The sequence below is a fragment of the Poromitra crassiceps genome, assembly GCF_964638095.1.
Source record: "Poromitra crassiceps genome assembly, chromosome: 2".
Taxonomy (NCBI): domain Eukaryota; kingdom Metazoa; phylum Chordata; class Actinopteri; order Beryciformes; family Melamphaidae; genus Poromitra; species Poromitra crassiceps.
The window spans coordinates 89,916,751-89,932,228 of NC_139624.1; the positions used below are offsets into that span (position 1 = coordinate 89,916,751).

Consider the following 15,478-nt stretch of genomic DNA (forward strand, 5'->3'; position numbering starts at 1 on the left):
ATCATGACATTCGTACATTCATATAACTATTGTAAACAAACCAGACTTACAGCCGCTACTCTGCATTTTACATTGTGAGCCACCGGGTCGGTATCCTGACATTGCCAGACCAATTCGCAAATGTGAATGAGTCTGTACACTCTCAGTTCAATGTTCGATGTTCAGGGGGCGTTATCAACAGGCACAGACCAAAAGGCCTCTGGATGCAATTGGAATAGACCTATTCATAGCTTTCAAGGGGCGTTACGTGCTGCCGGGAACGCCCACCTGGCGGTCAAAAAAAAACTTGTTCATTCCGTTGCCTGCGAGTTGACTCACGCTGTTTGTTCAGCCAAAGTGCCGCATAGCCTACCTGTTGTGCTATCGGTTGCACTAAACCGACGAGGAGACTCGCCTGGCTTGTGTTTTACAGAATCCCGTCGGAGAAAGAAAGGAGAAGGTTGTGGATTTGTGCGACGTGGTTCAGTCGCTGGGCAGGGGGAAAAAAATTGCTTTTTTTTCTACCATCAAAGTACACACGTCTTTGCTCTTTGCGGCCAACATTTCATCAAAGGTAAGCTCAAGTAACGTTAACGGGGTATTAATCATTATTGTAACGTTACTTGAGCTTACCTTTGATGAAATGTTGGCCGCAAAGAGCAAAGACGTGTGTACTTTGATGGTAGAAAAAAAAGCTATTTTTTTCCCCCTGCCCAGCGACTGAACCACGTCGCACAAATCCACAACCTTCTCCTTTCTTTCTCCGACGGGATTCTGTAAAACACAAGCCAGGCGAGTCTCCTCGTCGGTTTAGTGCAACCGATAGCACAACAGGTAGGCTATGCGGCACTTTGGCTGAACAAACAGCGTGAGTCGACTCGCAGGCAACGGAATCAACAAGTTTTTTTTTGACCGCCAGGTGGGCGTTCCCGGCAGCACGTAACGCCCCTTGAAAGCTATGAATAGTATAACCAATCACATTACATTACATTACATTACATTACATTACATTACGTCATTTGGCAGAGGCTTTTATCCAAAGCGACTTACAATAACACATTTTTGTCAGCAATAGAGCAATCAACTATGGAGCACAGTCTATGACAATTACAAATTCTGAAGGAACAGTGGTACAAGTTTAGTTTAGGTTAGTAGTTTTTTTTAGAAAGAGAGAAAGAAGTTAGGTCAAGAAGGGCCCAGATGGAGCCTGAAAAGGTGTGTCTTTAGTCTTTTCCGAAACATCGGCAGTGATTTAGTCACAATCACAGTGCACGCGGTGCTAAAATGCATGATCTTATCACGTCATAAGATTTAATCGAATCACACACACGCATGCACGCACGCGCGCACACACACACACAGTAGCGCAGCAGCAGATATCTCTTCCTCCTCTCTGTCTGTGCTATGCGCCGAGGCAACGCGCGCGCGCACGCGCACACACACACACACACACACACACACACACACACACACCATCTCTCTTTCCTTCTCTCTCTCCTTATCTCTCTCTCTGTTAACGGAGAGAGAGGTCTCCTCCGAGCAGGTCTCCTCCTCCGAGAGAAAGAGAGAGAGAGGAGACCTGCTGCAGACGGGACACGCCCACACAGTCCGCGGGAGAAAATACACTCTAAAATCTAATTGATTCTCATGACTTTCGCCATGACTGTCAAACCTAAATTTATATACTTTGCGATGTTCATCATCGTTCAAATTTGGCTGGTGGCTTATTAACATAGGTTCCTGTGATGTGATGAACTCAAAATGCTAAATAATAAAAACATATTTCTGGTTTCCAGGGACTTTAAGTAATGAGTAACTAACAATTAAATATATACTCACAAACTGACCATTGACTAACCTAATGAGTAATTACTCTAGGCCAGGGGTGGCCAAACTACGGCCGCGGGCTAACTGCGGCCCGCTGCCCGTTTTTAAGTGGCCCCCCATGAATTTAGAAAAATGCTAAAAACGTTTTTCCGTTTTTCTGTTTTAAAGTTTAAAACGGAAAACGAAAACGGAATTCCCCCCATTTTGTTTTTTCAATTTAAAACCATTGAAAATGGGTTATACTTGAGTACCCTGGTCCGTGTACCTTCCGTTCATTCTATTTCCAATTCTGAAACGCAAATTAAAAAACAAATTTAGGGCAATGTTTTCTATTTCCATTCCCGAAACAAAAATCGGACAACTAATTTAATTACCCTTTTTAAAAAAAACGATTGCATTTTCACTCAAAATGTAGTTTTCGGGGAAAGGCCTTACATTTCTGTATTTCCATTTTCTATTTTCTATTTTTACGCTTTTCAGTCTGTGGCCCGGAAATAAAATAAATAATCGCACGGATTGGTCCGCTTGTCAGGAAGGTCCGTGTACCCCAGGTGTACCCCAGGAACTTTAGTTCAATGCCCAGCTCAATGCCCAGGAAGCGCACGGTGAAGTTGTGCGGTGCTAATTCATGTGGAGCTCTGGCTTAACAATGGACTCGACCAGTTATATCCTTTTTAAAGGAAACAAAAGGCTAACGCTTAAGGAGGACGACATGATTGGCGATAAAATCGCCAGAATATTCCAGGTAGGTAACACTTTTTTTCGTTTGCTTGGAGAACATGCTAAGATCAATGCTAGCACACGACTAGCCGACTTGTTAATGCTCCTCAATGTTTTCTTTCAAAGGTATATGCTCCTAGCCTGTACATAACTGATGATGACAATGTGGCGATATTCCCGGGATCGGCTGGACATTTCAGCTGCTTGGACCTTAGACCTCGTGGCCACTATGAGGTTTGTAACAGCTTGGTGGTGTGTATGTGTTGCTCCAGGATATAGCCAGCACCATAACATGCACAGACTCAGGCTACGGCAGTTGTGGGATTTCGCACGTACTGTTTTATTAACTATAAGTTGGTCGACCATATAAAGCCTTGTCGCTACAGCACTAATATGTCTCACACACATGTATAGGAACAATATAGTGGCAGTATTGACACACACACACACACACACACCAATGTTACGCGAAGTGACAGACCTGAGACCTGCATGGAGGTCTGGTGGACTAATGTGGTACTGCATCTGTGACTGTTACAGGTTCATGGGGATGATATTGGTCTACCAGTCGCCGAGCAGACTCATCCATTGTCAGGCCAGCACCGTTTCCAGTTCCACCGTACAGCACAGCCCACTGCTGCTCTAGGGTCAGCTGCTCAGGCCATAGCTCCCACTCCCCCCCGAGCAAGCATGAGTAACACCTTCCAAAGGTACGCCCAGTTCCATCAGTTCAGAGCCCCTACCAGCTACATATGAATAAATCAACATCATTGTATTTGTTTTTGTAATTCTTAAGATTCGTTGTAACCAAGATAATTTAAAAACTTGAATCAATTGTAATTGGATCAATTGTAATGTAGGCTATGTATTTGAGATGGAATTAATTGATTTGATCACTCCCACAACAATCTTTCTAGGTCTGTTTTCATTGCTGAGCTCAGCCAGGGGAAACTGAAGCCTGCCCGTATGGTTGTACTCAGACTGTTTGAGTTTGAAGCCACAACCACAGGTATCCTGGCAAAAATACATGATGCCCTGCAGAGTGATGACCCTCTCATCCTGACTGATGCCCAGGGAAATGCGATTGTGGACTCCGAAGGGACAAGAGGTACTAATTGAAAAAAAAAAAATTACATCATAATAAATAAAAATGCTTTGTTTGATAAACTACATGCCCCATCTACTTAAATACTGTGCTCTCTTTGTCTCTTAATTTTTTGACCCACAAAGTATTCTGTTTAGCTGTTAAAGTGTTTACATTATATCTGTTACATGATTTGTCTTCCTCTCTTGCTAGGATCCAAGTATTGGAAGCAAAATGCAAAAAAGTTTCTTGCTGTCCCAGAGGAGATCTTCCATGAGTTCCAGCAAGGAACCAAGGGAAAGAAACTGAGGTAAACATTTTAGTTACTGTCTATCAATATTTGTCTTTCATTTTGTTTTAAATAACATCTCTTAGAAAAAAGTTATCATTCTGAACAGAACTGGTGAATATTGTATAATAAATTGTTTTCTGTTGTTTTTAACCCTCCTTGTAGTCCTAAAGATATGGACTCCACAGGTCTTCAGGAGGTCCATGATAAAATAGAAGAAGTGATCTTGGTTGCTCAAGGACTGAGTGAAGTCAGCACAGTCATGAAGGACCTGTGTGCCAGCAACACCAGTGGTGCCATGCTGGTTCTGACCCACACCATGATAACACACATGAAGGATGCCTTTGGTTGTATTGTATGCAAAGGTCTGTAACATAATTTGTTGTTTGGTCTATATTAAAGTCTACCTTTTTAAGCGGGATCAAATTGAATGTCCAAGTGAATCAAGCATTAATTTCTGCTTTTCCATGTTATAGTGAAACTGTCCCTTGCCATGCTTTTAAACATGTAATATGTAGATTAAAGGAACAGTTCACCCAGAAATGAAAATTCTGTCATCTACTCACCCTCATGACAGTTAAAACACAAGTAGCAAGTGGGTCTCCATTGACTTTATATGCACTGTATTGAAGTCAATGGAGAGCCACTTGCTACTTGTGTTTTAACTGGCATGAGGGTGAGTAGATGACGGAATTTAAATTTTTGGGTGAACTGTTCCTTTAAGTACAGACAAGATAATATATTGAACTCTAATCTTGCATGTGTATTGTCCTTTTTATTTTCTTTATCAAACAGGGCTAATGGAAGAGCCTGTGATTGCCATCTGCTGCAAAAGCTTTGTTGGCTGCAAAACCTGCGTTGACCAGTGGATGCTGACATCTGACCAGTGCCTCAAATGCAGGGCAGAGGAGTTCTCTGTCAATGTACACAGGCTGACCAGTCTTGACAATGTTCTCTCCATATTGGCTGGTGTAATTAAGATGTGATTCATCGAGGCGGTGTCACGTCACCGACTTGAGTCGGTCTGTGTAGGAACGCTGAGGGGGGCGGTGGGGGAAGTAACCCATTCTTTCTAGGCAGCAGTTAGCATAATAGCAACTAGCCCAGCCCAGACAGACAGGATCAGCAGAAGACTTCTGCCCCAGCAGAAGTCTGTTTAGATAATATGCGTTCACTGCGGTCGATGAATCCCTGATCCTGTTTTCCTGGGCTGGGCTAGTTGCTATTATGCTAACTCTGCTGCCTAGAAAGAATGGGTGAATTCCCCCACCGTGACCCCGCCCCCCTCAGCATTCCAACACAGACTGACCTGTTCTATAGCCCTTTAAGGCACTTTAAGTGTGATTGTATCACGTTCTGTGAATTAAGCTTGACTACCTGTTACATCTGGCACCTTGTTCTAAGACCAGTTGGAATTTTGCACTTGAACAGCTGTAGAGGATACAGAATAGTTTTATTTTTATACATTTTTTGTATTTCATGTTGCACTTAAGACACTTTATTTTACATTTTCATGCATATTGTTGCGTAATGTTTATCAGATACAGCAATGCATCTTGGAAAGGTACGAAGTTATAGTTTACAACGTTGTCTAACAAAACTGAAATATCAGGGTACTCTGCAGCAAAACGTTGTTCTGCTGATATTTTGTCCTCCTCAGTTGAGAAGGGGTCAGTTCCAAAGCAGGAGACTCTAGTCAGTGAAGAGCCAACATCCTGCTGGTACATGTCTGCTGCTTGGGAGGCATGTGGCAACAACTCCTCTCCTAGTTTTTTTGGACATCCTCCTGCTGCCAAACGATTTGGTTTTCCTTTGCCTGTGAAGCAAAGCATAGGTCACAAAATGTCAAGCTATTGTTAAAAATCACTGTGTCAACTTTAAAATAAAAAAAAGGACTGGATTGTGTGATACATTTTTTCTATGTAACTCACCTGGGATTCTGTGTGCATTCCATGCATGTACAGCTCTTGTTATGCCAATCTTGCACAGCTCAGCAGTAAGGTTAGATGTACAATATCTTGTGACATTGTCGTCCATGAGGACTTCCTGATCCTGCAGCTGCACGAGGGCCTCCTTCACTGGGTAATTTACCCGGTTATTTATCTCCACCCACATTCGCTCTACCGTATGATTCTGTAGACAAGAAAAGGGTAGAGAAAAAAAAGTTAAGTGTTAAATAGCTATATATTCCAATAACAATCATTGCTAGAGTTTGTTATTTTGTTCAGTACCAGTACATAACATCTCCAAAGCTTAGTCTCATTTTGGGCATTAGAAGCCACATTTTGTACATTAAGGAGACCGTTACCTCACCTTTGTTGACTGAGTTTGGAGATATGGTTGCCTTTGCAAGTTGTGTCTGTGGTTAGACAGCATCTCCTGCATGTAGAGGGACAAGTAAAATTCCCGACCATGGTCCACCCTGACCTGGTCCCACATCCCATATTCAAGAACTGCTGATCTGTAAAATAGTGAAACATGACTCAATCAAATGTTGACTCATCAAATGTTAAGTCTGCAATGTAGGATAGACCAACAATATTGCAATCTACTAGTGCACTGTTTGCACAATTATTAGCCAAGTTGTATTTTTGTGACTTATTGAAAAGAAGGGTGGCTATATTGGTCACAGATTTTTTTTTTATGTCAAATGTTTATTTGGAAATGTTTAGTTGTTTGTTTATTATTCTCACTTTAACAGAAGAATAAACAGGTGAGATGGGAACATTTTTCCATTCAGTTGGATAATAGTTCTACACACTTATAGTTGCCTAATAATTGTGCACACAGTAAAACATGACAAAAAGATGTCATTAAAAACAATCACAAAAGTTGGGAAAAATGACAGAAAAAGGTCACAAAAAACTGTTTCAAAAAATCTCAAAAAACATGTTGCAAAAAAGTCACAAAGAAAGTCAAAAAAAATAGAAGTTGTGAGAAAAGTTAGTCTTTATATTACATACAAAAGTAAAAAAAAAAAATCTTTGTATGTAACTAACTTTTCCATGGACTTTTTCACAAAAAAGTATGCCTGCCTGAATTTTTGCCCTAGGGGGTACTTGGATTCAGAAATCAGAGAAAGGGGGTACTGAAGCCAAAAAAGTTGAGAAGCACTGGACTAACCTGTAAACTTCTTCATATATCGTGAGGTTATTTTTGACAGGCATAGTTGCGTGGGCAACGACCTTACTGCTGTACCCATCTATTGCGAGAACGTGTGTCACTCCGAACATCACCAATTTTTCATTCTGGTCGATGTGGATTTTGTGTCCCATGTATGCAGCACTGTAGGGGACGGGGTTAAGGTTACGTGCGCCCTTTGGGGGAAAAGTAAGTAAAAGTTAGCTAGTAAAATACATTATACCATATACCACAACATTAAAGGCTTGCAAAAGATACTTACACGTTTGCGCATTTCGTGATAGGGACAATGAGTTGTTCTTAAAATCTTCCCCACCCGGCGTTCACCAGCAACCACTCCCATTGCAGACAGGTACCCGGTCATCATCTTTCGACCATATGTTGACCCTGTCTGATGAATCAACAGAAGTAAGCCGTGTCATGTAGGTCTAGTCTTCATGGATTTATATTTCATAAAATATACGTAGTCTAGAAATAAATCAACAGAGGTGGGTAGAGCCAAAAATTGTACTCAAGTAAGTAGTGATGCACGATATATCGGCAATCATATCGGTATGGCCGATATTAGTCATTTTTTAATATATCGGTCATATCGGTATCGGTCAGATGTTGCAATGTTAATATCGGTTATCATTATCAGCCAAATTCTTCACATTGATATGAAATAATGCAGTAAATCTATGATTTATGGGCTTTTCCAAAGGCTTTGCAAATAAAGAAATGCATAACTTTTTCAAATTCAGTGTTAACATGTGTTTTTCAGTATGTACAAAATGTGATGATCATAAAAATGTGGTTTTATACAGATCATATCGACATCGGTAAATATCGGTTATCGGCCATAACAGCAATGTTAATATCGGTTATCGGCATCGGCCAAAATTTTCATATCGGTGCATCCCTACAAGTAAGAGTATTGTTACTTAAGAATAATATGACTCAAGTAGAAGTAAAAGTAGTAGTAGTAGTAGTAAAAGTAGTCATCCAAATAATACTTGAGTTAAGAGTAAAAAACTACTTGGTGAAAAAACTACTCAAGTACTGAGTAACTGTTGAGTAACATCTGATTAATTTGTGAAGACATGCATTTAATCAGACAAAAATACAAAATAATAATCTTCAGGTACATTTTAGTACTTCCAATGAATAAAATAATAGAATAAATAAAAATGAAAAATAAATTAAATATTTACAAAATAACAAATTACAGCACAAGAAACACTGAACCGTCAGAAAACGGACATATTGCATTTACATAACCTTTTAGTACAGCAGGTGAACAGGCGGTAAGCACCTTGAAGGTGTCAGCGACCCTGGCTATGCTGAGAGGACTACGTTATCTAGTTGGCACTAAAATGCCGCTGAATAGAGAGCTCCAGGGATGACGTATTTTTGTAGGCTGAATGCGGAAGTCCCGAACTTCCTGGTTCTTCACTGTTTCTGTCTATGGGATTTTTGAATGGGTTTTTGGCGCGATGCTTCAAATAATGTCTGTGGGCAACGCAAGTTTAATCAAACGCGAACCAAGGTTCAGCGGGATAATCTTCACACATGAGGACCACTTTCATGAGTTTTGAAGTGTAACTGCGAGCCCTAGAGGTAAAAAGCTCGTGCTAAGCTAATCCAGAACTACACACAGTGTCGCATAGGCGTCCACGCATTGATTGCGAGAGAAAGAATTTCCGCGTTCACTCGTGATGACGTATAATATCCGCGTCGACATTGTAGTCTCATTTAGCCGTTTGCTAGCTAGCCACCCTTTTAAAGGCACATAAAAGCTTCAAAACTCATAAAAGTGGTCTTCATGTGTGAAGATGATGTTACTAAACACTGGTTCGCGTTTGATTAAGCCAGCTTTGCCCAGAGAGATTATTAGAAGCATCGCGCCAAAAACCCATTCAAAACTCCCATAGGCGAAAACTGTGAAGAACCAGGGGGCTGTTAGCATCGATGATTTCCGGACTCGTTCCTGGAGCTCTCTCGCCAGACTTACTCGTTACTACCCACCTCTGTACATCAAAGAACACCAAAATAACCTACCTGATTAATTGCCCTGCTGATAGCAACCTCTAATTTTGTGTCGGATACATGTCCCCTCCTGGAAATGTTGTGATGTCCACAAAATCTCCTGACACTCATTTCAGAACATCCTTGCTGCACACCTAATTGTAATAAATTCGTGGAAATGTCCGCGTGCGAGAGATTTTGAGCAATCATTTCTCTAATTAAATTTCCATAGGGCTCGAGGGACACCATCTCGTCCAGACAGTCTTCAGACTCCTGCCGCCAACCGAATCTGCTACTGTTGTGCTGAAGACGTGCTAATCGCGGAAAAAGGCTAAAATACTGCTTCCGGTCATACTGCTTCCGGTTCACCTTGTAATAATACGGATATTAAGAAATCCCCGCATTTTTGCATTTTGGATTAACATAGATTGGATTCTTCGTGTTTATCTGGGAATATAAAAATCCATAATAGGAAAACAACACAAAATCCAATTTTATGGCTATATTTTAATGGAAAACGGCTCTTGTTTGTTTGTTTAAAAATATTGAAAAAAGAAAAATGCGTGTTTTTTTGTTTTCCGATTTGCGTTTCAGAATTGGAAATAGAATGAACGGAAGGTACACGGACCTACCCTGACCTGGTCCATTTATTTTTAAACATTCTTAATACTGAATGAATGTTTAATACTAATGTTATGTTAAATTATCTCTGTCTTAACCTGTTGGCACAGGATTTTTTTTTTTTAAACATACAGAAATACCCATTGTAATAGGCGAGCACATCTATAAACTATGTGTCATTTACTATCTATGGTCATATATTTAGGTAGAAATTCAATTTTTGATGGCACAAGGGTTTTTCAGGTCTAATATTTTTTGCCGCGAAAACTGCCGCGCTTAATATTGTTTGGCCCGCAACTCCTTATATTTGTCTGCATGCGGCCCACAACCAAAAAAGTTTGGCCACCCCTGCTCTAGGCCTACTAAGGAACTAACAACTGATCATGAACTAATGATTAACTACTATACTCACAATGTGACCTTAACTAATGATTAACTAATATATTCACGAACTGATAATTTATTAATCATTAACGATTAACTACTCTACTCATGGAACTGACCGACTAATCAGTAAATAATGATTAACTACTATATTTCACGAGCTGAAATTTAGTAATCATTAAGTAATGATTAACTACTCTACTCAGGAACTTAGATACTAATCATTAACTAATGACTACCTACTCATTAACTATGATTAACTAGTGATTGACTAATGACAAATTATTCATTAGCTACTCATTAACTAACTATTAGTTAATGATTAGTTTACTAGTAACTACTACATTATTTGTGTACGTTATTGTAAAGTGTTACCCATTAGTTTTCTTAACTTGGTTTTATTATACCAAGAAATCACAATGATAATTATGTGTTGATGTTTAAAATGCTACACACCACATCTCTAAAAGTCACATTTTGTGTACATCATCATTTCCTTGCTTCTTTGGGCATTTTGATTCAGGGGCTTAATTGATAAAATTTTTGTATTCATGCCTTTGTTCATTTGTGTTCACACAGCCACAAATCAAACGGTCCACATAGGATTGCCAAACTTTCTGGACTGGCCAGCAGACTCCGGTAATAGCCTCCCGGGATTGAAAAAAATAATTCCCAGAGATTTTTATAAGATTATAAGAATGTGTGTGTGTGTGTGTGTGTGTGTGTGTGTGTGTGTGTTGGGTGGGAGAGAAGGGGGAGAAAGAGTTTGTTTATTTATTTATTTATTTATTTATTTATTTATTTATTTATTTATTTATTTATTTATTTATCTAACCATCCCACAATTAAAAAATAAATACACTTTTTTTTTTGGTAAAGATGAAACAAGACGTCTCGCAACTTCTGCTATTATTATCACGGAGACTCCAGAGGATTATGCATATCGACACCTGTCCTGTCAGGAATAAAATATTAATAAATAATTGAATAGCCTAGGAAGACATCGCATCCACTGCATTGTATCACAGAAGAAGACTGGCTCTGATGATCACAAATTTGTTTTCATTTACCATATGGAGACCAGAAGTAAGTTGGTCGAGTCCGAACTGCTGCTGATTGCAATCATGCAAAAATCCCCAAAAGCGTATCCATTTAAATGCTAGTTTCACGTGTCGCCAAAATATGATCCGAAGAATGAAGATGTTGATTTTAACCGTTAAAAATGCTCGTTCTCACTTCTCAGGCCATTACACACAGCTGGCTACGGGAGCTGGTTTATAAGAAATCCCCACAAACGAACCACTCCAGAGTTGGTTTGGAAGAGGAGAGCAAGACCACGCTTTCTTGGCACTCTCGGCTTGCTTGTTTTGTCCCGCATCAGAGTGCGATTGCTGTGCTCACACATGTTCAAACAAACCGCACCAAGGGGGAAAACGCCCCCTGTTTCGGAAACAACTGCTCCAAATGAGACCGGTGTGAATACACCCTTTGATTTTAAAGGACTCGGACATGCTATATATAAACAACATTGAAACACATCTCTAGATAAAGCCACATCAGCCATGATACAAAAAAATGCCTCCAAATGCCGTTTTGACTTCTGTGACGTTGTGACATCACAACATCACAGTCATTTAATTTGCCCACTTACAGCGCTGCCCCCGCCAAACTGAATGCGCAAGACAAACCTTGTTCTCTGTAGCATATAGCTGCATAGAATGGGAAAATGAATTGAACAGAATTCATAACTTTGTTTTAAAGACCCATGAGACATGTTTTAAAAATAGCATGAAATGGGACCTTTAATTGAAGTTTCATGGCTAAAGCATGAACAGCATCAAACACCCCCTCTGATTCAAAATCCTTTCAAAATGTCATTTAAAACGACCCCTCAGATGTTTGACACTTCGCTGCAGGGCATGCATGTTTTCCATCTCAGGGAACATGTGTACATTTAGCCCCACCCACCTGACAGATGCAAACCAAGCCTGCGGTGCCTGCTGCCTGTATTGTTGCTGTGGTTGAAAGCTCAGCAGGGATTCTGTTGCAGCTACTGGTGATAAAATGTCTCCTTTTGATTCCTGTGATTTGTCATCAGGGAAGTGTGTGTGTGTGTGTGTGTGTGTGTGTGTGTGTGTGTGTGTGTGTGTGTGTGTGTGTGTGTGTGTGTGTGTGTGTGTGTGTGTGTGTGTGTACGTGTGTACGTGTGTGTGTGTGTGTGTGTGTGTGTGTGTGTGTGTGTGTGTGTGTGTGTTTGTGAGTGAGAACATCCATCACTGTCCGAAGGAAATGACGTCATTAACAGCTTACACTGGCAGATCCAGAGGGGACTGTCAAAGATTACAATTTGAAGTCATCTGGTCGTTATCTGATCAAATTATTTACTGTTCTATTTATGGTTTTGACCTAGAATTATAATACCTGCCCCAGATTGCTTTGATCACAGCAGCAGTAGTATCCACTTCCCCCCTAAAATGGAGATACACAATAAAGGGGGTAGAGGGGTTGTGGATGCAGAATTTGGCAATACTACAAATTCAGGACCAATTTTCCCGCAAACACACTGGGAACACACTGTCAGTTCACATTCAGGACCAATGTTCCCGCAAACACCCTGGAAACGCAAGTGACGCGGAAGTGAGGGAAATGTCTGGAAGTGCAGGCAGTTTCATTTTCGGTGCCCTTGTTTAATTTGACTTGATCTTTATTTATCTCGAACAGATCAAATATATAAATTTACTGTAAAGACAAAATGTAACCACAAACAAATAAGGATGGGATCCTATATGAATGGTGACTCGCTGTTTCCAGAGAGCTGATTTGTCAGAATTGGGTCTTTCATGCATTTTGATCTTATCCTCTGAACTTAACTTTACGGAGCAGGTTAGCAGTGCAGCATGATTGCCATGGAGTTCTATCGCGGTAAGAAGTGAACTAACGTCGTAGGATGGCAAACCCAGGGTTAAACCTGAAGTTACCTGGCTAAGCCACTAATCTTGCTTTGTATTACAGGCCCCTGGGTCAGCTTCCAGGTGTGAATGTACAGTATGTGTGAATGTGATCAGGGTGCTCCTGAAAAAGAGCATTGCTCTCAATGAGATTCCCCCTGTATCTCTCTCTCTCTCTTCCTCTCTCTCTCTCTCTCTCTCTCTCTCTATATACATATATACTGTATATATATATATATATATATATATATATATATATATATATATATATATATATATATATATATATATATATATATGTATGTGTATATGTATGTGTGTGTGTATATATATATATATATGTGTGTGTGTAAAGGTACGTGTATTCATACTGTATAGTACCGTACTTGTACCGAAACCGTACCGAACGGTAGCCTACAGCTGTACAGCTTTTTGTGAACTTCACCGCATTCTTCAGTCAAAACACCTCAATGTATAGAGATAAGAGTGTGTGTACATGTGTATGTGTGAGTGTGTGTGTGTGGACTCCTCAATGTATAGATATGAGTGTGTAGGTGCATGTGTGAATGTGTCTTGACTCATAAAGAACCCCTCGAAGATAACACGCACCACCACCACCACCACCACAAAATAGCAGAACGGTTGAAGCATCAGACTTGCAATCTGAGTAAACCAAATAATGTCCAAACCAAACATTTAAACAATATAAAGTCAACCAAGCCACTCGGCTTATGCTATCTGAGTTTTTGCAGCATATAAATAAACTCAAACAATACAGTCAGGAGACTGGTGTCGACGCTCAGTCTGTGCTCCCAGCAACGAAGCTGCCAACTAAAAACTCAAGCCGCAAAACAATAAGAATATCACTGCTGACTCCACCTAAACAAATCAACAGCGAGATATCGGGTATTAATTAATACAGCAATGGCAGGAGATTCCACCCCCCCCCCCCCCGTTTTTGTGTTGAGAATCATAACAACAGGGTTTTTGTGTTGAGAATCATAACAACAGGGTTTTTGTGTTGAGAATCATAACAACAGGGTTTTTGTGTTGAGAATCCTAACAACAGGGTTTTTATGTTGAGAATCATAACAACAGGGTTTTTGTGTTGAGAATCATAACAACAGGGTTTTGTGTTGAGAATCCTAACAACAGGGTTTTTGTGTTGAGAATCCTAACAACAGGGTTTTTGTGTTGAGAATCATAACAACAGGGTTTTTGTGTTGAGAATCCTAACAACAGGGTTTTTGTGTTGAGAATCATAACAACAGGGTTTTTGTGTTGAGAATCATAACAACAGGGTTTTTGTGTTGAGAATCATAACAACAGGGTTTTGTGTTGAGAATCCTAACAACAGGGTTTTTGTGTTGAGAATCATAACAACAGGGTTTTTGTGTTGAGAATCCTAACAACAGGGTTTTTGTGTTGAGAATCCTAACAACAGGGTTTTTGTGTTGAGAATCCTAACAACAGGGTTTTTGTGTTGAGAATCCTAACAACAGGGTTTTTGTGTTGAGAATCATAACAACAGGGTTTTTGTGTTGAGAATCCTAACAACAGGGTTTTTGTGTTGAGAATCATAACAACAGGGTTTTTGTGTTGAGAATCATAACAACAGGGTTTTGTGTTGAGAATCATAACAACAGGGTTTTTGTGTTGAGAATCATAACAACAGGGTTTTGTGTTGAGAATCATAACAACAGGGTTTTGTGTTGAGAATCATAACAACAGGGTTTTGTGTTGAGAATCATAACAACAGGGTTTTTGTGTTGAGAATCATAACAACAGGGTTTTTGTGTTGAGAATCATAACAACAGGGTTTTGTGTTGAGAATCATAACAACAGGGTTTTGTGTTGAGAATCATAACAACAGGGTTTTTGTGTTGAGAATCATAACAACAGGGTTTTGGGGGCACAAACAGAGAAAGACAATAGTTGATTCCGAGGTAAAGGGGGAGACTCTTGAGGATGGCTTCTCACAGCGCCCTCGCCGTCTCTGAGGCAGGAAGGATATTAAGACTTTTTCCCAGAGTTGACAGAAGAATACAGGGAAGTGGGTTGACTGAGTGGTTTTCGAACCCAGAGCGGCGCAGGATGTGCGAGAGTGCCATGCTTCCACATAGGGCCGCCGTGTTGTGATGGCCCATGGCAAGGCTTCAGGAGAGGCTACACAAAGCACTTTGGCTCCATGGATATGGGTTTTTCAAGGCCAATACCAATGCCACATTTTAAGATTGAAGTTGCAATTTGACAATTTTCATGCCCACAAATCCAGTTTTGGGGAATCTGCCTTAATTATGGCAGATTGTGACCAGGTGTGACTATTCACACCTATTCACACCTGGGTGTAAATAACCCATGTGTCTATTTGTACCCAGGTGTAAATAGCTCATGTGACTATTTACACCCCAATTCAGAAAATGATTAGAATGTATTTTATATTTTAAATATTACTAAATGTTTCTAGAGCACAGGGCC

The 15,478-nt window shown here is 40.2% G+C and overlaps 2 protein-coding genes across 2 annotated transcripts; one reads left to right on the forward strand and one right to left on the reverse strand.

Annotated features, from left to right (window-relative positions):
• The first annotated feature begins 2,460 nt into the window (after positions 1–2,460).
• Positions 2,461–5,202, forward strand: LOC310772369 (uncharacterized protein). The gene is made up of 7 exons (XM_083632156.1): positions 2,461–2,551; positions 2,653–2,760; positions 3,067–3,236; positions 3,444–3,634; positions 3,824–3,920; positions 4,065–4,264; positions 4,695–5,202. The coding sequence occupies exons 1-7, from the start codon at positions 2,519–2,521 to the stop codon at positions 4,883–4,885; spliced, it is 990 nt and encodes a 329-aa protein (XP_083488282.1). The 5' UTR covers positions 2,461–2,518; the 3' UTR covers positions 4,886–5,202.
• A 125-nt stretch (positions 5,203–5,327) lies between these two features.
• LOC310793590 (uncharacterized protein) lies at positions 5,328–9,341 on the reverse strand. The gene is made up of 6 exons (XM_083655415.1): positions 9,081–9,341; positions 7,303–7,431; positions 7,023–7,216; positions 6,213–6,360; positions 5,831–6,032; positions 5,328–5,715 (listed from the first exon to the last, which is right to left on the reverse strand). The coding sequence occupies exons 1-6, from the start codon at positions 9,294–9,296 to the stop codon at positions 5,411–5,413; spliced, it is 1,194 nt and encodes a 397-aa protein (XP_083511541.1). The 5' UTR covers positions 9,297–9,341; the 3' UTR covers positions 5,328–5,410.
• Positions 9,342–15,478: the final 6,137 nt, after the last annotated feature.

Bases quoted from the DNA above. Each gene is read 5' to 3' on its own strand.
- LOC310772369 (XM_083632156.1), top strand. From the start codon at position 2,519: ATGATTGGCGATAAAATCGCCAGAATATTCCAG. The intron at 2,761-3,066 runs GTTTGTAACAGC...TGACTGTTACAG, and splicing joins GACCTCGTGGCCACTATGAG to GTTCATGGGGATGATATTGG. The intron at 3,921-4,064 runs GTAAACATTTTA...CCCTCCTTGTAG, and splicing joins ACCAAGGGAAAGAAACTGAG to TCCTAAAGATATGGACTCCA.
- LOC310793590 (XM_083655415.1), bottom strand. From the start codon at position 9,296: ATGGTGTCCCTCGAGCCCTATGGAAATTTAATTAGAGAAATGATTGCT. The intron at 7,217-7,302 runs GTAAGTATCTTT...TTTCCCCCAAAG, and splicing joins ATCACGAAATGCGCAAACGT to GGCGCACGTAACCTTAACCC. The intron at 6,361-7,022 runs GTTAGTCCAGTG...ACTATTTTACAG, and splicing joins ATATATGAAGAAGTTTACAG to ATCAGCAGTTCTTGAATATG.